The sequence below is a fragment of the Sciurus vulgaris genome (assembly GCF_902686455.1).
Source record: "Sciurus vulgaris genome assembly, chromosome: 4".
Lineage (NCBI taxonomy): Eukaryota > Metazoa > Chordata > Mammalia > Rodentia > Sciuridae > Sciurus > Sciurus vulgaris.
Genome location: NC_136464.1, coordinates 66,235,545 through 66,262,719, shown reverse-complemented (window position 1 = coordinate 66,262,719; position 27,175 = coordinate 66,235,545). Strand labels below are relative to the sequence as shown.

The 27,175-nt window shown below is 37.4% G+C and overlaps 1 protein-coding gene across 7 annotated transcripts in view; it reads right to left on the bottom strand.

The window, feature by feature from the left end:
• The window catches only part of ANK3 (ankyrin 3), a 621,742-nt gene extending 604,984 nt beyond the window's left edge, over positions 1–16,758 (bottom strand). For 5 of the 7 annotated variants that reach the window (XM_079136437.1, XM_079136438.1, XM_079136439.1 and 2 more), the window contains exon 1: positions 16,482–16,756. In XM_079136437.1, the coding sequence (XP_078992563.1) occupies positions 16,482–16,538 (57 nt within the window). In that variant the 5' untranslated portion in view covers positions 16,539–16,756. Of the gene's footprint in view, positions 1–16,481 lie in introns of all 7 variants that reach the window. The other 2 variants (XM_079136414.1, XM_079136426.1) reach the window with 2 other exon arrangements.
• Between the last annotated feature and the right edge of the window lie 10,417 nt (positions 16,759–27,175).

Here is a 27,175-nt window from a genome sequence, read left to right as displayed (position 1 = left end):
TTGGCACAAAGAGGTGTGGTGCTGTCTTATAAATTAAAGGTATAATACATAAAGGCACACAAGCTCTGAAAACACACACATCACACACAGTGTCTGGTGATGGGAGAAACACAAATCCAAGAAAGGTTTTACAATAGTGGTGACATTAAAAGAATGGGCGTAAAATACATGACAACTTTTCCAGGCAGATAAGGGTGGGGAGAACATACAAAGGGAACAATTTGAACAAAAGAACAGAGATAGGCAGCGGGGTGTGCTTGGTAACAGCAAGTGGAATACCTTCTGGAAGCTTTTTGTTTGGATTTCCTTCTAAAACCAGAATAAAAGTTATTTTTAGAAACTACCATTAAACAGTCATATTGATGACGGTTTACAAAATGTATTCTTGAATGGTAAGTTTTGCACACATATAACTCTGTCCTAGCATGGCATGGATGTTATGATTTTTGTTTTCATAATGTTTCTTTTCTCTTTTTAAATTCAACTTAGCAATAGCTTTTGGCCAAAAACATTAAACTTTTGCTCTGAAGATCACAGGTTTAAAACACAGTGGCCATGCTGACCAAACTAGTTTAACAAAGAGTTATCCATAGTACAAGAGAAAACAGAGTACATGTAAAAATTAAAATAAATGTAGCTTCAACACTAGAAAATGTATTCCAAGTGCCTCTCAGTAAGTTCAGAATGACATACTCTCTTCTGAAGGATCATACACATTGCTACAAACAATACAGTCATATAGTCAAGTCCTCTTGAACAGCCATTACAAGAAATGAATATGACATGAAAATAATAAAGCCTAACATTAATACGTAAATAAGGCAGATAAAAGTGGGGAGAACATACAAAGGGAACAATTTGAACCAAAAAATGATCTTTCGGTCATTAACCCAGATCAATTCCAATTGATAATTGACAGAATTATCAATACCATATCTCATCACATGAGATATGAAAATCCAGGAAGGGGCTGGGGTTGTGGCTTGCCTAGTATGTGTGAGGCACTGGGTTTGAGTCTCAGCATCACATATAAATAAATGGATAAAAATCCAGGAAAAGTTAGAAAATGACATTCTCAGTATAAAATCTATTTCTTTAAATAAATGCCCATGCCATCTTTTAAGAAAAATTAAAAGGAAATACTGTGTGTGGGGGGGGAACGATTTCTCTGGATTATCATAAATAAAACAAGAATCTGAAGAAGCAAATCTTGTATTGGCAAAGTGAAATATGCAATGAAATCATGGTAAGATGTAATTCATGGAACTGCAGTTAGGAAAGTAGTCTCAATATTTCACTCCCATCATGAGTTGTTCTATCTTCTCTCAGAACCTCAAATTCATCAATATTAAAAGGCAAAATGTTCAGATCACAGATTTCCATGTTGAACCTCCATTAGTAACAGATTACACATTTGTCACAAAATACAGTGATTGATACATAAGGTGAATAGCTACGCTCTTAGGACACCTATAAAGAGCACCAATAGCTCTCTATCCACCTAATGATTTATAAACTCTCAAATTATTAGTTCCTCCTCACTTTATCCCTCAAGGATCTGTTTTTTTTTTTTTTTTTTTTTTTTTTTTTTTTTTTTTTTTGGTACTGGGGATCGAACTCAGGGCCTTGTGCTTGCGAGGCAAGCACTCTACCAGCTGAGCTATCTCCCCAGCCCTCCCTCAAGGATCTGTTTTGAAAACCAGCATTCCAAATTTTACATTCACTTGATCAAAAACTTATAATCACAACATAAATCAATGTGGAACAACTTTCTACAAATAACACTGGTGAAGGTAAAGAAAAAAGTGATAATACTGTGCTGTGGAATGTTTAGGAAGTGGGCCCTCTCATACACTATTAGTGAGATTTAAATTAGTATTCCTATCAAAAGGAAGAGGTGGCTATACTCAAAAAATAGACACACATAAAAATGTCAACATCTTTATGCATGTTCCATTTCTGGTGACATATTTATATTTACAAGGACTCTGGGAACAGGGGAGTTCTTGGTCCCTTAATTTTTAGGACAATGGTAGAGTCTAGTGTAACCAGAGCCCTAGAATATCACTTGGTCCTTTGACACCAATGTGCCATGTTAGAAAAAATTTCATCTCTGCATTGAATGTGGATTAGTTATGCAATAAAAATAATAATAAATATAGCTGAGACCTTTAAGCACAGCAATAAAAATTATTTACTATGAATCAAGCATGAAGTTTTACAACATAATGCTTGTAAAGACTCTGTGGGAAGTTAATACTATTTATTATGCCCATTTTCCAGGTTAGAAAGTAGAGAGACAAATCAACAAACTCTAGTAATGGAAACTCAGATATGTCTGATTTTTTTAAAGAAATATACTTTTAGCTGTAGATATCTTATTTGTTTTTTTATGTGGTGCTGAGAATCAAAGCCAGTGCCTCACACATGCGAGGCAAGTGTTCAAACACTGAGCTACAACCCCAGCCCTTGTTTGAATCTTGAAGCCCTTTACCTTCATTACTATTTGTTATGGTTTGGATGTGAGGTGTTCCCCAAAAGCTCACATGTGAGACAATGCAAGAAGGTTCAGAAGAGAAATGGTTGAGTTATGAGAGTCTTAACCCAATCAGTGAATTAATCCCCTGATAGGGATTAACTGAGTGGTAACTGAAGTGGTAGGGGGTTACTGGAGGAGGTAGGAATTGTGGGGCATGGCTTTGGGGATATATTTGTGTCTGGCAAGTGGAGACCTCTCTGCTTCCTGACCATCATATGAGCTGCTTCCCTCTGCCACACTCTTCTGTCATGATGTTCTGCCTCACCTCCAGCCCTGAATAGAGCCTGCTATCTATGGATGGAGACCTCTGAAACTGTGAGCCCTCAATAAACTTTTCCTCCTTTACAGTTGTCTGGTCAGGTCCTTTAGTCACAGCAGTAAAAAAGCTGACTAAAACTCTACTCTATGGAAAATATTTGCAATGAATGGTTTGAAAGAAAATTGCCAAAAGTGGGGATTGACACTAAATGGTTAAAAATTACGAGTTTTTTTTTTTTTTTTTTAAGTAGAGGAGTGGGTTTTGTAGGGTATTTACTTAACTATATTTCTGATTTTTTAGTAATAATTTTTGAGCTTGTAATTTTAAAAATTGAAACTTGAAAGTTGGGCATGGTGGCACATGCCTACAATTCTAGCTATTCAGGAGATGAAAGCAGGATTCCAAGTTCAAGGTCAGTATGGGCAATTTAGTGAGATCAAGTCTCCAAAAAAAAAAGGCTAAGGATATAGTTCAGAGGTACTGGTAGTGCTTGCTTTGTGCATGAGATTATAGACTTTAGCTGCTACATATCGTAAGCAAGAATGGAGATTAGCTTTACTTCATCAACTGATTATATCAATAATTTCTACTTGTAAATCACTTTAAAGGGAAAAAAATCAAACAAATTCCTACCATTTTATAGTAAGAAGAAGGGAGAAGAGGAAGAAGTTTAAGCCCAAGAACCTAGTGTTCTTTTGCAAAAGAGAATTTATGAGAACAGTGCCTTCTTGCCAGGACAATAAACATAGGAATACATATCATTAACATAAATTAACAGATATTACACACACAGTCAAACTCAGCATTAACAGTAGATGCCCTGAGATGGTAGCTGTGTACCTAACACTGTATTAAATGACTTTGGTAGAGGATCTCATTTATTTCTCTTGACATTCCTATGACATTTGTATTCTTATTTAAAGATGAGGAAATTCCACCTACCCAAGATACCTAGCTATAATAAGAGCCAAATTCACACTGATATATTTAGAAGAAAATGGGTACAAGGTCAAACCTTTTGAGATTAAAATATTATTAGATATTATATGTATATTCTTGTTGGATTTCTAACACATTTCCAAAACCTTATAAAATGTCTACATCTGACTTAAACATAAATTTTTTTTTGAGATTTTTGAAGATCAAAATAACACTGTCCCACATGAGACCATAATGGTAAATGTGGTCTAGTTGCCAAGCTTCTTGTTCAACAGCCCCAAGTAAGCATCAGATGTGTCAGATTTGAGACACAGGAAGGCAGATACAAAAAAGGACAAAAACTTAAGTACACTCTCTAGGAGCCCACTGTCCAGTTTGTCTTTCCTAGAAAGCAGAGTAACAAAGTCATTCCAATAAAATGCTATGACATGACAGCAGAATGACCATGAAGTACTTCAGCACCATGGAGGATACAATGACTGTCCTCATCTGTGCAAGTCTAGGAGAGTTGACTAGAAGAGAAGACGTGTAAACAAGATCTTGAAGGATTGATAGAGATTAGAAAGAAGGAGAAAAACAAGAAGTGCACAAAGTAGAAGAGAGAAGACTTGTACAAAGACAGGGAAGAATACAAAGGCCCAGTCCATTTGGGTAAAGGCTAGAAAAATAAGAAAAGCCTGGTTTTAATAGAAACAATATGTCAAATTGTCAAGATGCCAAAAGATGTCTGTGCCACCCTAAGACGTTTGGACTTTATCCTATTAATAATGGATAATCATAAAAGGTTTTTATATATGGGAATAATATCATATCTTTTTCTTATAAAAATAAATGGGAAGATCAGCTACCTTTTCGAAGACAATGTGGAAACAAGGAGACAATTTAGGCAACTTTTCAGACGGCCCAAGTGAAAGATGATGAAGTCCAGAACTGAAGCCACGGCTCAGAGTTAAGAGAAGAAAGAATTGGATTCCAAAGGCATTTGTGGGACAGAATTGAAAGGATTTGTACCTTATTACATGAGAAGGGGAGTTTTCTAACTTGAGCAGACAGTGTTCACTAACATATTTAAAATTACTTCTTTAGGAATTCATATAAATATTTGTATAAGTATTTACTCATTTCTTCAGAGTCTTCAACAATTTGTGGGGAAATCTGCAGCCAAAAACTCATTCACCGGGAGGTTTGGCAAGACAACATTTACTAGTTTTGATTGACTGATGCACCACATTTAGACCTAAGAACCTAGAGAATCTTTAAAAGCAGATAGAAATCCTACTAGTTAGGAGGAAACTTTGTAGAAGTGATTTGGTCAATTCCAACTCAGAGAACAATTCAATACATGGACTCTTCAAACTCTTCAAAGATTCAGGCTGATTAGTCATATGTATTGGTGAGTTAAGGAAACATCTACACCAATGTATGCTGCACCATTTCATAACCAGTAGCAGTTCTGCAATCCAACCAGCCTGCAAAATGAAGAATGAAACTACAAGCAGATTTCAATTACTGCTTATGCACCTGTTTCCAGTGGACTTGGTAGACTAAGAAAGCAGTCTCCTAATACACCTGATGTTTAGTAAAATTAAAATTGCCAAAACCTAAGCTAGAAACAACAAAATTTCAAAAGTCAAATATAATTTGCTATTCCTTATTATATTTGGCATGATACTATATTAGTTTAATGCTAAATCTATTAGACTGAAGAGGGCAGTATATTTTTTAAAATACATGAAATAACACACCAATATATTCATATGGCACTAAGTAATCTGAATTAAGTAAATCACTTACTCATATAACCAATCCTGATAACTCTGAGATAAAGCAGGCATTATCATCATTCCAGTCTTACAGATAAGGAAACTAAATTGCACAGCATTTCAGAATCACATTTAGTTTTACCATTTGCACATCTTCTAAATTTATATTTCTTGTATTAGATTGTGATGCTTTTCTTTTCTATTTCATTTCAAATGTTGAGAAAGACAAAACACAGCACTGAAACTGATTTGTTGTCAACAATTTATTGTACAGTAATCTTACCCAAGAGCTGGGCCTTCCTGGGCCTTTTATGGGTAAACCTGAAACTCTAGTCTGTGTACTAGTCACAGACAGGTGGATACTGGCATCACTAAGGGTGTAATGAATGTCACTCTCGCTTCTACACCCATCATTAAAATAATTGGGTGCCCTTCCTGTCCCAGCAGAGCCCACCTAACAAATACCAGCAACACCTCCACAGTAGCAATGGCAAACACTTTCAGAGATTGGGCATTTCAGTGTAAATTTTAAACCATTACTAATATTTTTAAAAATCAGAATAGTTGACTTCATAAAATGTACCATACACACAAAATTTAATCATAACCTTTTTTTGTTTACAACTTAGCTCAGAAGGATCACAAATAGTGAGTAGAAAGAGGAAGTAAGTTGAAAAACAATCTATTCTATATGATGATAGAGACAGAGGTCAGCGTGGGGTGGGGCCAAGAACCAAGAAACACAGGAGACCTCTGGAAGGTGGATAGGATAAATGGAGTCTTCTCCAGACCCCTAGAGGAGACACAGCCCTGCCAACCCAATGAATTTCTGACCTCCAGAACTGCAACATAATAAATCTGATTTATTTTAAGCTCTTCTCTACCTCCAAAGAAAGTGATATCTAACATTTCAATTTTAACTTAGAAAACAACTATTATGATAGGTAGTGATATATCCCTCAATTCATATGTTCAGAGCCTTTAAGAATAATATATGCACAGATTATTTTTAGATACAATAGGATAGTAAGGACCTTCCAAATAAGGAGAGTTAGAGTATCATTTTAAAGATAAATAATTAGTATGTTACGTTCTAGTTATATAAAACCTGATAATACTATATGGCATATCAGACTCTATTATCCAAAATGAAAAATTAACAAGGAACTTTAAAATAAATTTTTTAATACATGGGATTTCACTCTTTTGCTAAGGCTGGCCCCAGATTCCTGGGCTTTTGTGCTCTGCCTGCCTCAGCCTCCCAAGATGCTGAGGCTACAGACACAGGCCACCACATACAGATGGAACTTAATTTTTAAATTGTATCAAATCATGTGTACTGTATTGTAAGCATTTTTAAAAGAAAAAGTTGCTGTTCTCTATATGAAATTCCATTTGAAATATTAGAAACCAATCTAAGTTTTATTTCATTTGGAATCGCCATCCCATATCATATACTATGAAGGTCTCTTTGATTAAATCTAGTAAAAAATCGACCACAAAATAGGGTGTTAAAGCTATATCAAGTAACAATGTGGTGTCTGGTTTTATTTTTAACTTCACCACGCAAATAGTTGAGTCAGCTGAACATCCAGGTTCATGGAACATTATTATTGTATTCTTCCTCTATTCCTTTTTATCCTCAGAGCCCACTACCTGGTACTAGGCTCCCCCTGCATACCAATGTATTTAATGAATATCTTCATGTAAATGTTCATATAAAATGTGTACTGTGTAAGTTTATGATTTATTTTTTTTTTCCTGTTTTTGAGATAGGGTCTATGTTGTTCAGGCTGGCCTGGTGCTTTGGGGCTCAAGCAGTCCTCCTGCCCGAGTCTCCCAAGTAGCTGGGACTAAAATGCATGCCAATGAGTCCAGCTAGACTTGTAAATCGATTAATTAATTGTTTATTTATTTGTTTTTAGCAATAGTGGGGATTGAACCCAGGGGTCCTCTACCACTGACCTATATCCCCAGCCCTTGCTATTTCGGAAACAAGATCTTGCTAAATTACTGAGGCTAGCCTTGAACCTGTAATCCTCCTGCCTCAGCCTCCTGAGTTGCTGTGGCATGAGCCACAATATCAGGTAGGCTTGCGAAAACTTAACTCATGTAAGAAATTTAATGTTTATAATACCTCATGCCCTTACTTTTTTCACTGAGCACTATATTCTGAAGATCCACAGATGTTCCTTTTGTGAACTAATCCATTGCTTCTAGTATTGCAGAACACTCCTTCATGTGCACCCACCACTTCTCTCTCCTCTTCCAGCATTTTGTTGTTGTTTTTGTTCTGTTTTGTTTTTGCGGTTCTGGAGATTGAACCCAGGAACACTCTATCAATGAACTACATTCCCAGCTCTTTTTACTTTTTAGAGACAGTGTCTCACTAAGTTGCCAAGGCTGGCCTTAAACTTGGCAATCCTCCCACCTCAGCTTCCCCTGTAGCTGGGATCTCAGCAATGTTCCATCGTTGACTTTCCATTTCCCTGCATGGCTAACACCTCCACAGTGAGCAACCTTAGACACATTCTTTTGGGACTTATGAGACGCATTCCCATGTCCACTGCAGGAACGAAAACTGCTGGGTCAAAAGTAGATAACTAGTCAATTTGCCAAAACAACTACCCCACTCTGTGCTTCCACCTGCAACACGCAAGGCCTCCTATCTATTCCCTCCTTCCCTCATTTGGCTTTGCCAATTATTAACTCCGTAGGGCCATAAACAAGTCAACCCCTGAATCTTGCTATACTTTTCAATAAAATGAGACAATCTACTCCAATGACCTGATATAGATGTAATGAGACACAAATTTAAAGAAAAACATGAAAGTATTTTTAAAAATATAAATGGTTACTTACAAGTGTAAGTAGTTAGTGGTATTGTTGTTCTTATCCTACCTTCTCCCCCAACTCTACCCCCCCAAAAAAATGAGAGGAGAAAAGTGAGGTTTGGAAAAAGGAAACTTTTTCCTGGATGCCTAAACATTAAGGAAGTGTGAAAAAGAAGGTGGGAAGTAAAGAAAGAATTTTCTCTTCTATATCTTTATATAATCAAAAATTTTACTAAGGATTGATTATATATCTGGCATCTCATTAGTACTAAAATACAAAAATGTCTACAGTGAATATGTACATAGTACATGACCACATTTTCATCTGTGCCTGGAATATTTCACATAAATTTTACCTCTTTAAGTAATTACTTCAAAGATGGTAGCTTCTGATATCATAGAATAACAGCTTCTTTTTATTGAGCACCTACTATATCAACATATTATATATATTCCATCAAACACTTAGAATAAACATGAAACATGTGATTACTTCCTCATAAAAGGAAACAGACATAGTTAAGTGATGTGCCCAATAAAACAATTAGCTGGTAGTACCAGAAAACCCAATGTTATACCATGAAAGTCCATGTTTCCTCTTTCTGCTCTACCTCATTTCCCACTAAAGGATTTGTTCAAAGATATATTTACAGAGGACAGACTATAGGAGGAGCTATATAGATGGACAAAATATAACATAAATTACAAAGAAGATACGATTCAATGATAAACATTACCACTCAATACTATGTACCAAGTTTTCTATGTACATTATTTATAATCCTTATTTAAAAAAAACATTGTAAAGAAGATAACTCATCTCCATTTTAAAGATGTGGAAGCTGAGATTTAATTTAGAAAGGGCACACCACTGCTATATAAGTAAAACTCCAACTGAAACAGTTTGTGAAATGGGTCTTCCTAACTTCAGAACCATAGGGTTTTTGTTGTTGTCGTTGTTTGGCTTTGGTTTTGTTTTTACTATAAATGGGTACTTCTTTCAAGGTGACAGAAATATTCTAAAATTTAGATTATGATGATGGTTATACAAATCTATCAATATACAAAATTCATTGAGTTATACACTCAAAACAGGGGAATTTCATGCTATAAAATTATATCTCAATAAAATTGTTTTTAAAAATTCATGGTTTTCTTTCTTTTCCAAGCTTATGAAGTCTTATAACAATGTGTTTTACAACGTTAACCTTCCATCAATAGGTACAATCATATTTTTTCAACTCCTAAGATTAAGCAAAGACCAAAAAGCAAATCCCCCAGTGGTCTTTCCTCTACCTTACCATTCTGACTAAAAGCATTCATTCCCAAGAGATGTGAGGCAAGACACAAATAGTTTCCTGTACTCTTAAGCATGCACCCCTTTTTCCCCACAACCCCACTCTGAGGTATTTATATGTCCCTCCCCACTCCCCCCAAATAGAGAATATATATGCTAACAAAACGATGTGTATGAAAATGTTTTTGGCAGCTTTATTCATCACAACCAAAACTGAAAACTCAAGTGTCTTATGAATAGATCAACAAATTGTAGTATATTAATACATTAAGATACTACTTAGCAATAAAGACAAATGACCTACTAATGCAAGTTGAGTATCCTTTATCTGAAATGCTTGGGACCAGAAGTGTTTTGACTTTGGATTTTGAAAGATTTACATATACATAATGAGATATCTTTAAGACAGGACCCAAGTCTAAACTCAAAATTCATTTGTTTCATATCTTATAATTTTATGCAATATAATTTTTGGAGCATACCTGCATTTTGACCACAACCAGCCACACAAGGCCAAGGGTAAAATTTTATGCATGTGATGTCACATCAGCATTTAAAAAGGTGTTGGATTTTGAGTATTTTGAATTTCGGATTTTGGGATTAGGGATGCTCAACCTGTATCTACAACATGGATGAATATCAGAAACATTACACTACACTAAAGAAACCAGGAACAAAAGAAAACATACAGGCAAAATTAATCTATGATGAAAAAAATCAGAATGGTAGTTTTCTGGAGGAATTAACTGGGAAAAACACAAACTTCTTGGGGGTGGTAAAAATATTCTCTGTGATGGGGTATAAAATTGGTCAAAAACTAGTCATAAAATTTCATCAAATTGTGCTCTTATATTTGGTGAATTTTATAGTACATAAATTATACCTCAATAAAGGTGATTAAAACATATTCATATACACAAGGTAAAGGAGACTCTATTGGAATTAATTTGACATCCTTTGAAACCGTCTTAAAATTCATGTTCCACCATCATAACATTGCATAATCCAGCTACAGACCTCGGTTCTCTCATATCTAAGTTATCTAAGGATCTACGTGGTATTTATTTATTCTAGGTAGAAAAATCAATGTGATTAACCATTCTCTACTTAGAAACTCATTCGCCAGGTGTGATGGTGCACACCTGTAATCCCAGTGACTCGGGAGGCTGAGGCAAGGGATCACAAGTTTAAAGCCAGCCACCACCAACTTAGTGAGACTCTAACTCAAAATAAAAATAAGTAAAAGGGGCAAAGGGCTGGGTGGGGATGTGACTCATTGATTAAGTGCCCCTGGGTTCAATCCCTGTTTAAAAAAAAAAAAAGTAGTAGTAGCAAGAAGAGGAGGAGAAGAAGAAGGAAAAAAAAAAAAGAAAGAAAGAAAGAAAGAAAGAAGAAACAAAGAAAGAAAAGAAAGAAACTCATTCAAACAGTCCATGAAACCATGATATTTTGAAGAGGAATAACTACTTAGGTATCTGTGCCTCTCCATGTGTGCCTGATACCAAGTAAGTGCCAAATGCAATTTGAATAAATGAATTATTAATTCAACAACAACAACAACAAAATATCAGTGCATTACCATAAGTAAGTGTTGTCCTTGCCATTTCTGTGCTTTCCTTCCCAACTCCATGTTCACTTCCTGTTGGTAGCTTGAAATCAGTCACGGTGGAAGTATTTACACCACAGAAATGGGAAAATGTCACAAATCTGGCCTTTACTTATTTTTTTAAAGAGGCTTTTACAAGTATAAGCCGATAATACCTCAAATTTTGAATGGGAAGGAAGGAAGGAACCCAGACAGCCTCAGGGACTGACAGAGGCCAAGGAATTACCCCAACTACTCCCTACAGACTATGTGAAATGTCCCCGTTCTTTCAACTCCCATTTAAATTCTCTTTTTTCAGTAAGTGTTCAATTATCAGCCCAAACTCACTGAGATGTCCTCTTTCCATTTACCCTTGGAATGAACAAATTTCTTGTGCTCTAAGATATCATCAACGGTAAAAAGCTCAATTGCTTTAATATTAGGGAGGGAGTAATAAAAAAAAAAGTTAAAACTTTCCAATATTAGAAAAATTTTACTAACATCAGGAATGCCAATGAGAAAAAAACATGTTTCTTAGAAAACAAAGAAATATATCACTTCATTACTAATTATCTGTACCCTCTTAGCAGTTAAAATGTTTTAAAATTATTAATTGTTCCAGGTGGAACCCAAGAAAAGAAAAGATTCTGAGGTTACAGTACTATTTAGTTGGAGAATGAGAACCCCAGTCCTTGACTCCTGATTTCATCATCATTTCTCTCTCCATTACTCAAGCAAAGAATTCAATCCAGTTTCAGTGCTTACCAAATTACCACTTGCATAATCTTCCTGCAGCTCAATTTCTTTATATATAAAATGAGATGGGGTAATAACACTCCATAGGTATTGTAAAGTATACAGCAGCCGCCATGAGAGGCATAAGAAATCCTGGCTGTTTCTTACCAGGAAATGTAGTTATGTTTTCAAGATGTATGGCTTCTATATTTCAATTGGATTATGAACTTTTTGAGAGGAAGAATCAAGACTCATTTGGCTCCTGAAAGTATCTTTTCTGATTAGGATCTGAAAACCATATATGTTTTTTAAATCCTTAGTGTTGCTCCTAAATCTGAATATCAGGTCCTCATCATTTATTCAATTCTTCATTTAACAAATATCAGTTAGGGACCTAGGGCACATCATGCCCTATGCTTAACAAGAGCATAAGCTCTTGCTTATGCTAGAGCAAAGTTACACTCACATAACTTCTTTTTGCCAGATTCCACATAAACCACATGGGGGGAAAGGGAAGGAGAAGCCCTGTACTTGGATAGCCCTTGATCTCATTTCTATGGTCAAACAGGAACCTTAGCATCAAATCTCAGCATTCTCATGAGAAGCAGTATAATACAGAAATGTAGCTAGATGCTAAAGGGGCAAAATAGCTACTAATGAGTCATCCTAACTATCTTTAAAACACTTTGGGAAACTGCCTTTTTTCAGCAACAAACAATTCTTTATTCTACAATGGCACTCGAATTAATATGGTTCTGCCTCTTTCTCCCTCAGATGCCAGGCCCAAAATGTATGTTATGGCCAATTTTTCACTATTCCCCTCCCTTTATATCATCTGATAATAGCAGTAAGGTATCTGATCAATTAAGTTCCAAAATAATTTATATTTTAAAGCTCTAAGTACAAACAATAGACCATTTAATCTCCAGTTATAAATATGTATCATCAAATACTGGAGACAGTTTATTCTAGGGAAAAAAAAAACTATACTCAGACCTAAAAAGGTGTAACTTTCAGACGTAAAAACATGTAATTTTCATGTGAGTACTTTCCTTTTGCCCATGATAAGATGCCTAGCAATTAATCCATACAGTCCCTTCTCAAGAAAGGAAATTCAAGGGTAAGTCCCTTAAAACATCAAAAAGTTGGTTCTGTTTTGGTGTCCTTGATCTCACTCCCGTAGTCAAACAGGATCCTAATTAATTCCTGGAAAAATCTGTCCTTTTCAATTGTCAAATCCATTCAAAGATATAGTTTGCTCACTTTTTAACATGCTGACTGTTATGGTTTAGATGTGAGGTATCCCCCAAAAGTTCATGTGTGAGATAATGCAAGAAAGTTTAGAGATGAAATGATTGCACTATGACAGTCTCAACCTAAAACAGTGCATTAATACTTTGGTGCATTAATCCCTTGATAGGGATTTACCAAGTGGTATGCAGGTAAGTTCTGGCTAGAAGAGGCAGGTCATTGGGGGCATGCCTCTGGGGTACTTATTTTGTCCTTGGTGAGAAGAGAAGTCTCTTTCTGCTTCCTGGTGTGATATTCTGAGCCACTTTTCTCCACCCCACTCTTCTGCCATTATGTTCTGCCTCACTTCAAGCCCCAAAGAATGGAGTTGGCGATCTACAAAATAGGACTTCTGAAAACATGAGCCCCAAAACAACTTTCCCTCCTCTAATTGTTCTTGTCAGGTCTTCGAGTCACAGCAGCAAAAACACCTGACTAAAACACTAAATACAAGTGTCTGGGGTTTACTTCAACCATGACTGTGGATTTTGAAAATGTTACCACATTTTTAAAAGTCCAGTCAGTTGGGCTTCTATATTAAAAAAATAAATAAAATAAAATAAAATCTAATAGAAAGTAGGCAATATCACAATTTTAAAAACTTTATCATGAACAAAAGACAATTTAAATTTTTAAAGATATTTTCACTTGTTGATGTTGAATAAAAATAAGAAATTGCAATGAAATGGTCCTGTAGTTGCACATATCTTTGCATTAACCTAGTATCTCACTGGCAATCACATTTGCAGATTCAAGACTAGTTATGTGACCAGCCCAGTCAATACATACAGGGCAGTCTACATCCGACTGATTAATTAATAGCTTTAATTTTCCAAAAGAGTAAACTTGAATGTGAGTTTGATGCTAACCATCCAAGTAAATTTGATTAATTGTTCTAATTCACAATCATTCTCATGTACAATTGTCAGACAGTTTTTTTCATCAATTTCAGGTACTTGTACTTTATTTAAAAAGGTAGAAGTGCCCCTTACACAGACTAGAATTTCATATAATCTCCAATTTGGATTATATATAATTGCAGCAACAGATTCTACAAAAATATACAAGCACTTTGTACATAAAAAGCAACTGGTGCCTTCAAATAACAAAGAAACTAACTGTAGATGATCAACCTGGGAAAAACTATAGTGAGTCCAGAACAACATCCTTTCAATTGTTGAAATAATACTCTAGATTCAGGTATATTTGCTTGCTTTATAAACTCATTAGCACTGGAAAAGGAAAAAAAAAATTAAGTACAGTAAAAAGGAAAATCACAGTACTAACAAACTGCCACCACAAAAATGCAAACAGATTCAGTATACAGTGTTTCCTTGGACTCCGAAACACATCGCTGGTCTTGATGTTTGCTTGAAGGACACTGAACCACATTCTCTGCTACCAGCCTAGCAAATCACTATGCAGATTATGAAACAGATATTTGTGTATGCCTTAACAAAAGAACAATAAGAAACATCATCAATAACAGCCCAACTACAGTCCAGATCCACAACTCACTTATTCATTCTCCACTGATTTGCGAATGAGGAGAAATTGGCCCTTTAGATATTAGAGACTGGGTTAGAAAGATTCAACCAACTGCTTTGTTTCAGTTAGTTTTTGTTTCAGAACTGTGGCTTCAACTTTACATTCACTTTCAATATAGAAAACATTTTTTTTTTCTTTGAGACCAGGTCAGCAGATTACAAGGAGGTCTGAATTGCTAAAGCAACAATCTTATGTCCACCCTGAGACTGTCTCCTTCAGTCTTCCTACTAAAAAGTCTACCTGCTCTGGCCTACTCTCCTGGAATAAGATTTGGTATAATCCTTGATGACTCCACTATGCTTCTAAGAGGAAGTGACCTCTTCTGAAATAAGAAACACTTGTTCTCAAACAAGTAGCATTAAAACTCAGGATCAAGTAGCAATTAAGGCCATGAACTGGCTTTGTCAAAACTTAAGTCTTCTTTTGAAGACTTTTTGATTCCTTGGAGGTTTTTAGAGATGGCAACTAAAGGAAAGATGCTATGGTCTAGAAGATATGAAACCAGGTAAACTATTGTTTTTAAGGCTACTCAAAAAAGCATTTTTTTAAAATGTAGTTTTACCTTTCCCCTAAAATAGATCATGCATACACACGGATTAAAAAAAAAAAAAGTTTCAAAAGGTATGTGAAGGATAAAACCCCCTCCTCTTCTCCTTCCAGCCAGATCTCCAAAACCCAGAGACGACTATTGTTTCTTGGGTACTCTTCCATAGGCATTCTGCACATAAGCAAACATAAGCGAGGGTTTTAAACCAATTATCTGATATTATGCACACAATGCCAGTTCCAAAATTGCTATTAAATGTCTCCGGTTTTAAAGGTGGCAATCTGGGTTTAAAGGTGGGGTGGGAGGGAAAAGTCATATCTTCAAGTTGCGGTTTTGCTCATCAAACACCCGGTTTTTATTTGGTGTGTTGTACTTGCATGCCTTCAGAGGGTTCCTTTAGAGATACAAAGGCAAACCTACCACAAGTCACCCGTTAACATTGCCACTATATTTGCACTACTCTGCATGTTTACGTTCCTATCTTTATAGTGTGTGTGTGTGTGTGTGTGTGTGTGTGTGTACACACACACACATATATATATATATATATATATTTAATTCACACTGGATTAAATAGTGTCTCAACTCCCCTCTAAAAAAAGAAAAAGAAGAAAGAAAAAAAAAGCCTAATTCTGTAGGCAGTTTTCAGAACCAGGTGATTTACTCCCAGCCCAATGTGCACCCTACTTGGGTTATGTCCTTAGGAAGCGTTCAGCCTGGCACGGAGTTGGAGAGGAGAGCCAAGAACAGAAGCCCAAAGACGAGAGACAAGAGCTGAGGCCGCCCTGAGCCTTGAGCTACACTTTTCTTTTTCTAAACAAATGTTTTAAATCAGAAGCCCCAAGTTCCCTCTCTGCTTCCTCAGGATGCTCAGGTTATGGGGCAGATTACGAGCTCACGACAGGAGACCAAAACTTCAGTTCAGTGCTGTCGGGCGCAGACAGAACCCCTTGATCGGCAGGAATCGGGTCCCCCTCCGCTGCCTTCGCGGGTCCGCCCGGCACCCCCAAGAGGGCACCGCTCCAGGTAGCACCGCGTGTCCCCAGGGATCCCGGGATCCCCCACCCCGAGGTCACACGTCTGCCCGAGTCCCCGCTCCCGGGAGGGGAAGGAAGCCACAAGTAGGGGGGCGGCGCGGCGCTCACCTGCGCAGGAGGGGTGCTCTCCGCGCCAGCGAGGGAGGAGGAGGTGGAGGAGGCCATGTTGTGCAGCTGCTGCTGCTGCTGCCGCTCCTTCCAGAAACTCCGCTCTCCGCCCCGTCCCGCTCCTCCTGCCCCTAAATGTGGGACTTCTTGGGGAAAAGTTCAGCTTTGGCTTAGGAACGCCAAGCACGGTTCCGCGACGCCCGGCCGGCGCGGCGTCTCCTCCCCCTGCTGTGTCCGCGGCGCCCGCCAGGTGCCCGCGCGGCCGGTGCGCTGGGGGCGGACCCCGCTCAGGTAGAGGCGCGGCGGACTGGGCGGCCCAGCGCTGAGCTCCAGCTGACTCCCCTGGCTGCCCCCGCTGGCGAGCATGCCCAGTCCGCCAACCCGGGGGTCTGTGCAGAGGAGGGGCGGAGTGGACAGACTGAGGGGTGAGTGGCCTTCTGTGGACTAGGGGCTGAGGAGGTAGCTCCAGGAACAGAGCGAGGGAGACCCTTTTCTTCTCCTCAGCGCTGATGGATTTAATTCCATTAGCCATCCCTATTATAGTAATAAAATAATATTCTGATTAATTGATCTTTATTAGAGCTTGAGACAGTAAAATCGTTCAGCATTTTTGCTTTTGCTTTTTTATTAATCTACATAGTGCAATCTGTGTAGGAGCAATTTTTGCCAGGCAGACACCTTTGAAACGATGTCCACAGCCTCCCACCGAGGGTTTGCAGTATTCAGATTGTTCCAGCTACGTCTCCGATCAAGAAATAAAACTCTGGAGCTGTCGGGGGTTTGAGGTAGGCACTGAGCCTCAGCCAGCAAGGAAATAGGGAGCAGGATCTGAGTGTCCTTGTTTCTAGGAGCTCAGATGACAAGGGTTTGCAGCACTCTTGTCCTCCACAAGGCTGGCGGGACAGTTGAACATCCGGCCACTGTCTCCACGGAACTTACAATTCTGCAGGTTGGGTCCCGAGGAGGAAGTTACTTACTTATTTTCACACAGTGTCTCCCCAAAGGAGAAGGACCTCTCGCTGCCCTGCAGTCAGGGGAGATGCATTTAATTGTTGCACCCAGTAGGGCTAGGGCAGTAAATGACAGTGAAATATTTATTCCCTTTTCCGTTTCAGTTCTAATAGAAGGAGAAAGTTTCCGCTAAAATAGTAGCTAAATTCCCTTTTCAATCACACAGAGAGCAGGCCCCAGGCAAGCACTTGGGAATCTATAATTTGTAATATTGTTTCGTTTTCATTATTTAGTTTCCTTTTTTATTGTTACTGTTACTTTCTATTTATGGCAAGTGAAAGTGGTTTTCTATTTGTGGTAGGGATTCAAAGTTTCTATTTTAAACGAGAATATGTAAATGGAAAAAATATTTAAGGAGAGTAGTAGTTCAGGTGGGACTAGGATAAAAGAAAAATTCTAAAGGTAAGTTGAGAATGAATGAAGTGTGGGAAACAACATTTTTGCCAACAAGAGACAACGAAGGGCCAGAAACACTCCCTAACCAGAGAACATTGCAGTGAGTTTGCTGGGACATTTAACACCTACCTCATTTTCTCCAAAACACAAATAAAGCTGAAATAACATTTACAGGGCATTAGATCTGTGTCTGACCCTGTGCTAAGCATCTTATTGGTGTTATCCCATTTAGTCTTCACAAAGCCCTTGTAAGACACCAGCACAATCGGAAATTCAGAAACTTTAGTTTAGCAAAGACCACACACTCATAGCACCGTAAGGACCCTGCCCCGCAACCCCATACTGTGGATTGAACCCAAGGGTACTCCACCCTAAGCTACATCCCGTCTCATTTTATTTTATTTTATCTTATCTTATCTTATTTTGAGGCAAAGTCTTAATAAGTTACTGAGGCTGACCTCAAACCTGCAATCTTCCTGCCTCATCTTTCAGAGTAGCAGGATTATAGTGTATGCCAGGGTATCCAGCTAGGCAGTCTTGTGTTTTAGAAACCACTTCAGAATTTAGCAAGTTCACAAATTCCCTGAAATTTATGTTAAATTCTGTATATTGTTTCATTGTGAAGAAGGTACACAGTTTTCATCAACTTTTCAAGAGCATCTGTATCTTCCTAAAAGTTTAAATACCACTAATATCATTATTGACAAGGCTGTCACATGCCTTGGATTTTAAGATCCTTGGGGGCAAGCACCCTGCTTTAAAGTTCCCACTGTGCTTTTTCCCCTCAGGATTCCAAAGAAATTGGTTGATCTAAATTGAACGTGTGAAGCAGATAATATTAGCCACCAGAAGCAGATGGGGATAGCTTGGGGATAGCTATCCTGGTAAATCCTGCACTCACAGATATTTTACAGGTCAGCTCTGGCACCAATACAGCCACAAGAGCCAATCTGAAACAAGAAGCAAGCAGTCAATAAGGTAAACAATAGAGAGAGGAAGGTGTAAAAGCCTACAGGAAGTTAGCTCAACCAGCAGCACCTGGGAGACAGCCCAGAAAAAGGTGCTTTCCTGCAGAGCTATTCCAGACCAGTCTGCTTATCTGGCCATCTATTTCCGAGAAATACTTGTGTTTAGGAGCATCACAGACATGTCCCCTCCTCCAGAGGCAGGCTGCAACACCACTGGAAAAGCTGACTACAAGAAGTGACTGGGCATCTGGCAGCAGCTTGCCTGCCTTTAAAACTAAAAGTAAACCAAAAACCTTCCCATACAGTCTATGCTTGCCTCTGATGTTGACCTTCTCTCTGTTCCTATCTTCACAGCCAAGTACTTATATTTTATTTTATTTTTTGGTACCAGGAGTTGAACTCAGGGGTGCCTCCCATGGAGTCATGTTCCCAGACCTTTTTTTTTTTTTTTTCTTTTATATATATACATATCAAATTTTGAGACAGGATCTTGGTAACTTGCTTAGGGCCTCACTAAGTTGCTGAGGCTGGCTTTGAATGTGTAACCCTCCTGTCTCAGCCTCCCAAGTTGCTGAGATTACAGGCATGTGCCACCAAGCCTGGCATAGCCAAGTAATTTTAAAGGACAGTGGAAACACTGCTGTCCCTATTTTCTCACATACTCCTTTGACAGCAGGGCTCTGCCCTTCCTTAGTTACTGAAACTGTTCTTTTCAGTCATGATTGACCTCTTTTGCCATATCCATCAAGGACTTTTCCAGACCTTTTCTCAGCTGGTTAAAAACTGACCATTGCTTTCTACTCAAGCATCTCCTTGGATTTTGACCTCAGTCTTCTGTACGCTTCACTTCTAGTCCAGTCTCCCTGTGATTTCATTCACATTAAGCCTTTGACTATCAAATGACAACTCTCGGATCCAACAAAAAACAAATTCCCTGATTCCCCAAACCTGTATTTCATCTCATCTAAAATGGAACACATAATTTCTCTTTTTCTAGCCCCTAGGACAACAGAATCATGCATTCTGTCAATGTTCCCCAGTCTGTTTGTGGTACCACCAAGCAATACACACTTTGAAACCAAGAGAGGAAACTCTGCCCCCTGCCTCTCAGTCTAATCAGATACAAAGTCCTAAATAATTTTATAAAATATACCCTCTTGGGTTCAATTCCCAGCAATGAAAAAAAAAAATCCCTTCTTTATCCATCCTCACTATTTCCTGGTCTTTAACCCTCTAATTACTGTGATTTTTTTGAGCAATTACTTTGTACCAAATCATGGCAATTTGCATTTTATCATCATCTGTCACCTAGACAACTACAATACCTTCAGAACTACATTAGGTCCACATTCCAATGTTGTGATTTTCCTAACATTTTTAACTATTCATATGGCTACCTGCTATTAAAATTTTATAGTACCTGTCTTTATACTTTAGCACAAAGATTAGTGTGAGTCCCTGTCTACTTCTTCCACCAGATCTCAGTTGCTCTGCATCAGCATTTCTATCTCTGTCCCTTCTCGGTATGTCTCAAGCCCTCTGCACAAACAGGCATACTGAATCACTTGTAATCCTCCCCCAAACATCAAGGCCATTGTCTTTCTGCGGGCTATTCCCCTTTCTAGAAAAACCCTCTTCCCCTCCAGAAGTCCTCTGCCTCTCAATCTCCTCAGTTTATCGCCTACTCACCCATCAAGACTCCATTCCGAAAACATATCACCAAGGAAGCCCTTCCTGACTCTTTTTCTGTTAAAGTGCAGTTCATTGCCCTTTATTCTTCCAAGACACCCTACAGTGTGCCTCCAGTTATTTTAAAGGCTGTTTTGAAACACTTATCTGCAATCCGGAAAATTTCTTGAAACTACAAAAACTTAAATCAAATTGATTTGAAGCCACGTGTAGATCTTTTTCATTTAGTGCTTTAAAGCATATGAATAGTCACACTAAGTGAAAAAGATACGTATAAACGCCCCAGATCCCTTATGGGTGTTATGTGATATACAATTGGTACACCATATTACTTTTCTCACAATTTAGATTTGTGAACACATCTACATTTGAGGCTATCAAATAAAGGATGTAGACCTGCATAACCACTTCTTTCCTTGTCTGTACCCCCTTTGAATAGCAGCTTCTTTTGTTGTTGTTTTGTTTTGGTACTGGGCATTGAACCCAGGGCTTGGTGCATGCTAGGCAAGCACTCTGCCACTGAGCTACATTCCTAGCCCAAATAGTAGCTTATTAATGCTTCAATTATATCTTTTTCATGTCTAAATCTCTAGTACCTAGCACAGTCTCTGGCTTTATGAAGGTTTGCTGAATAAATCAGTGTATATTTATGAACTTGGCCTGCATATCATAGAACTGATTCCCAAGGTCGAAACCTGATATCTCCCCTTGTTTCCCTCATGGTTGTCCCTCCTCTGTGCTACATTATACCTTGCATACACATCACATTTCTCACTGCATAATAATAGTTTGCATATCTGTCTATCCAATGAGACTGAACAGATTGAATGGGAAAATGATGATGTATTAGTCTTCATATTTCTGGGTTCACAGTGCCTAACAAAATGTCAGGCACATTGTACACAAACAGTACAATCTGTTGAAAGAGAATGCAGAAAGGAAGACGAAAGAGAGAAAGAAATGGAAGAATGAAAAAGACTAAAGTCTGAAGAAGGTGATTTAATCTCTATTTGGAGAACTCGAACCTTGCGTTCCAAATTCAATCATTTCACAATATTTGTCATTTCATGAATCACCTTTGTTACAAAATAAGTTAATCAGGTTTTTATCTAAACAAATTTATTCTTTAAAAACTTTGGTTATCTTATGGAAAATCACTTTTATGTACTCTAAACATGCATCAAAACCAAATATTCTTCTGAAATTCTCATTTGTTCTGCATTCTGCCCCAGGACCTCACTCTTTGATATGAAGGAAACTAAGCAAGTAGTAAAGAGGTGTAAAAACTGGCACCAGATACAACCTTTCTTCTTAATGTTAACAGAAGCAGTAAAAAGAACTGAAAGGATACTAACATGTGATTCAATATTATTTAGGCCCCTGTCCTTAAGCCACCCAATGTTATCTCAGGAACCTCCAGTAGAAAGGAACCTGTATGAACTTTCCTCTCTTGCCTTCACTCAGTTTCTGCATTTATGATTTCTCCACAACCACAGTTAGAAACTCCATTCCTCCCAGAGTCATTTCCACTATAATTAGACTTGAACTTAACAGTAGGAATTTCCCACCTGGCCATCAACAAAAGAGAGAAGTTGATTTTTTACATGGTGTCTATGAAATCTTCAATAAACAAGGAAACTAGAATCAATACAGAAAGCTTTAGCCTGTGGGAAATTTTCTCTTTTTTAAGTTCAGGAGATGATGGTTAATGTGTTTGTTTCATAAAATAAGCAATAGAAAAGCATTTCTCAAATCGAAGACAGATATATTTGGTTACCACTAACCATGGGGACTGTGATAGTATGTAGAAATAGGTCCCTTAATTTGTAAATTTTATGAGGGAAAACAGCTCACCAAGCACAAAGTTGAACCAAAATGTTTTCTCTCTGTGGCTTTTGGCCCTTCCCCTCCAGTGTGGTCCCTACTGGGTGGAAACCCATATTTCTAAATACAAAATAAAGACCATGGCTTAGTAATATTTTTATCAAGGTCAAGTAGAATGAGAGTAGACTGCTTTCCTTACTGAGTTTGTTTTGCAATCCATGCTGAATTTTGTTAAATAGCTTATTTTAATGTCTATTTCCCTTTCTTAACTCCTTAAGTGTCTTAAACACTTGAAAAGAAATAGGGATTATTCTGATATCTTCTATGGAATGATAAACACTGACTCAACATATTTGAGATAATAACTGTTGACTTTAAAAACCCAATCACAAAGTAGTTTATAAAATGGGATAATGAACTTCACAGTAGAGTTAACAGAAGAGAAAAGAAAAAAATTAATGTGGTTCATTTTTATTTTATCTCCACATTTTGTTTATATCTTCCTCATCACATCCTCTTATGCACTTTGGTCTGGGATTCCAAAAACATATGAAGGGGTAGTAACATAAATAATGATAATATGAATCCTCAAAAATACATGTAAAATTGATGTAAAGTAAAACTAATTAGCAATGAAATTAAATTGATGATTTCCACCACATATTCATAAGGAAAAGTAAATTGTCCTTTATTGCCTTCATCTAAATTCCCAGTGACTTGAATTGTCTTATTTTTTAGTTGAGGGTGCTCAGGAAAGAAAAGAAAAGAAAAATTTGGAATTTTCGCTGGACATCTAGGACATGGGGAGGGGGGAAGTAATAAAAGAATGATACCTTGAGAACAGGGTTTGTGAGAACAAAAAGAACCAGATTTTCTATTATAATATTTTCTGCTTTCCCACATATTCCTCTTCGTTCTCTCTTGCATTGCACTTTACACTCTCTCCTGCATTTTGATTATGTCAAACTAGAATCAAGTCTCTTAACTCAGTATGCTTTCATCTTTGTTCTACACAATGGGTAAACATAATCATGAAACTTGACCCACAGGCACTTTGCTCCCATCTCCAATGGAATTGCCTGTTTTAGTCTTTGTGTTTTTATTTCTAGTGGCATTATGTGGGATTTCTTTATGCACAACATTTATGTGTGCAATTCAAATTGGGATTTGAACCTCAAATCTGAATTTTTTTAAAACTGGGGAGTAAATAAATAAATTAGATTTGATGAAAATGGGTATGCCACAAATCCCCAAAACTATGTGCAAACCAGTCTCACCCTCAGGGAGTCCCAAATATTCTTGGCTACTTGTACTTCCTATAACTAATCATTTTATTTTACCACACTCTTCCCCTTGTTGACTCTTTCATGTACATTATATAGCTTGCTTAAATTTCACAGTAAAATTTTTGACAGTCAAATGAAATTCTTGTGGATACCCTTGGGACACTCATAAAACCATAATTAGGAATCACCAACTCAGAAATATTGGCAACTAGAGGCACAATCTTCACAATCTTCAGCCCGATCAGTCCTTCTTTAAATATTATCATCACTTTCTGTTCTGAACACAACCTCAAATGCTTCTGTATATAGACAGCAAGTGTCTATCTTACAAAAGGGTGATCCCACTATTATGTACAGATAAAATGCACCAAAAAATGCATAATAATTATAATAGACTTGAATACTTGTATTAACACTTTTGGAAGATGGCAATTCAGATCCTAAGAAAAATCAATGTTTTTTTGCAATGCTTCCTGCAGGTGAAGATAAAGTATCTTGAGGGAGATGGAGAGGGTCTTTCTTCATCGATCAAGATATTCACAGGAAGCTGGAGACAATCAGTCCTCCAGGCTTCCCCACAAAGTTCCATGAAAGCAGGGACTGTGGCTGTCAAATCTACCATTTTATATCCCAGCACCTAGTACTGGAACTAGAGGATGTTTAATGCTAAAATAGTCACTCACTGCATAGATGGTATCTGCATTTTTCATGACTCTTCCAATTTATTGATATATTCCTTCTCTATTATTTATCTTCCCTTACACTGAATTTATGCATCTCAAGTGAATAAATTTAATAAAATTATTGACAAATATAATGGAAATATGAGACACTATATAAATTTTACATGATATTATTGTTTGAAGAGTGCAACAATGACATTTCAAGTGTATTCCAAATGCTTCTTTTTGTTAATCATGTCTTTCCAACTGGGTCTTCTCTTCTGTAGAACATTTGGAAAATAAAGCACAGGGCAGACCACTGATATTCCTCTGAATGCACTGCTTCTTTGATGTGCAGATATTGTTCATTTTTCATGCATCATTGCAATATAGGTTGGAGGTCAATAAACATTTCCTTTAGAGTGTCCTGCAATGGCTTCTATTGCCTTGGAGTTAAAGGCAAACTTCTCACTGTGCCTACAAAGGCTGACAAGCTCTGGTCTGTGCCTGCCTCTCTAACCTCATTCTTGGCTCTATTACTCTTCTTCTGCAGGTCTCAGCCATGCCAACCTAAGTTCTGCTTCTGAGGCATGCCCAGACCCCTCCAACCTTATGGTCTCTTCCTCCTTCTTGTTGTTCATGTCTTTGCTTCTAAGTCACTCCCTGACCACACACGCAAAGCTTTCCCTAGTCCTGCAGTCTATGCTTTATCATCACTTTTTTTTCTCTGCATGGAGCTCATTGCTATGTGCTTTTTCTAGTCTATTGTTCACATCCTGTCTGCCCACTAGAATAGAATGTAAGCTCTGCAAAAGCAAAGATCCCTTTCTCTTATCCACCACTATATTGACTCAATATTAAATAGTGTTTGGCATACAATAAGAGCTCAAGAAATATTTATAAACATCTGCTGAATGAATGTTTATTGACAAAATTTTAATGCTCTTCATCATACTTTACTCCCTCCCAGAATTGACTGAGGCTGTTTATCATGAGACACATCATAGCACTTGGTTGAGGAAGCATTTGTTTATGTTATTCTGTCCATATCTCTTTGTTTATCTCCCAGGGACATAACCCAAACAGAAAACATGCAAACTGTGTTTGGCTGTTCAGTTCAATAACTGAAGATGTGAACGTATTCTATTTAAAAAACAATATCCTGGAGAATGGCACCCCCATCTTGATGTGGCTAAAATTCTATTTGTTAGATAAGCAGACTTGCTGAAATGATTTAGCTCTTACAGTGCCATTCTTCAAAGGTCTGATTGATTGACTGATTGATTGATTGATTGATTGGTTGGCTTTGAACTTGGGGTCCTCCTGCATCAGCCTCCTGAGCTACTGGAATTAGAGGCATGCTCAACCATGCCCAGCAAAGGTCACAATTAAAAAATTGAAAATTATGGTCTGGAGGGGAAAACATTTTTTTCCTACACTGAGTTAATTAATAGAATGTTTCCCATAAGTATAACTTTCCATGAATAAAGTCATATGTGTTACTCTTCTTCACTGGATTAAATGTCCTTTAAGGGTAGAAAGAATGTTTCTTTGCATTCCCCGTGATGTTGAGCACATAGGTCATTTAATAAGTACACCAATATCTTACATGAAAAGTAAGAGGGTGAGCAGACTGTCAAAGTGGTCAACCTCAGGGCAGGTGAGAATATTCTGAATTCTGAGCTAATGAAAAGGACATGATTAGCATTTGTCTTGAAATACTTAAGAATGCAGTGTGGTAAAAGGCCAGAATCAAGATTTAGAAGAGCTACTTTAAGGCCCAGAACAAATAACTTCAACTTTTTCCACCTCAGTTTCCTTATCCACTAAAAACAGAAAAGGATTCAACTATGTGATTATTAGGGTGTTTTTCAATGCTAACACTCTCTGATTGTAGATGAATTTTAATCCCAGAAGGCAAATAGGTAAATCTGAAATTCAGTTAAATAAGACACATTGCCATTAACACTATTAGTACAAGAAATCTGAAAAAGAGCAAACCAGAATATTTAGAGTTGCTTGGATGTACATTCTTCATTCATTCCCTTGTTCTTTCATTAAATGATATATTTTTGAATTGTTGCAGGCATTTACTAGATGTTGTGAGAGGATTAAAACTTAGCAATATTTATCAAACACAGCATATTCTGATCTCCTTAAACAAACAGAAGAGAAAGCAAGATCCTATATGTGTGTATACCTGAGTCTAGTGCAGGCGTTGACTCCAACTTTCTGAATAACATCATAGCATTTCTCAAGGACTCAGCTTCCTTACTAATGACGAATGTATTACATTTACTGTCTGAGGATCCTTAACTGAATACAAGTTCTGGTTCCTGCTTCAAAAGGAATATAACTTCTTTCACAGTGAGGAATAGCAACATGCCATTTCTGCTCCAAGGAACCTACTCAATACCCTTTTCAAGAACACAATGGATCCATCATAACAATTTTAGCTATTAGACACATTCATCCTGGAAATAAATTTTAAAGATATGAAGACATTAAGAACAAACTAGTCAACGAGTGTCCTCAATTTTAAGATTGCTTCTATTTAGACATTGTACAGAAAACTCAGAGCTAATATATGAAAGAAAATTAATAGTAGTTTTCCTAAATGAGCAAACTCTTGAAATTTTGTGTGGCATTATTCAGTAATGAATATGAAGCCAAGAGAAATTTTTTTGAAACAAATTTGGATCAACCTAGAGGAAAAACTGAATTATCTTTCCATTTGCTCTATAGAAAATATTATAAAGTTATTGTTAAGTTTTAGTCCCCACAAAATCTAGATAAGTCAGTATTAGGGGATATAAATATCAGTAAGGTAAGAGAAAATAAGCAGAATAGGAGCTGGG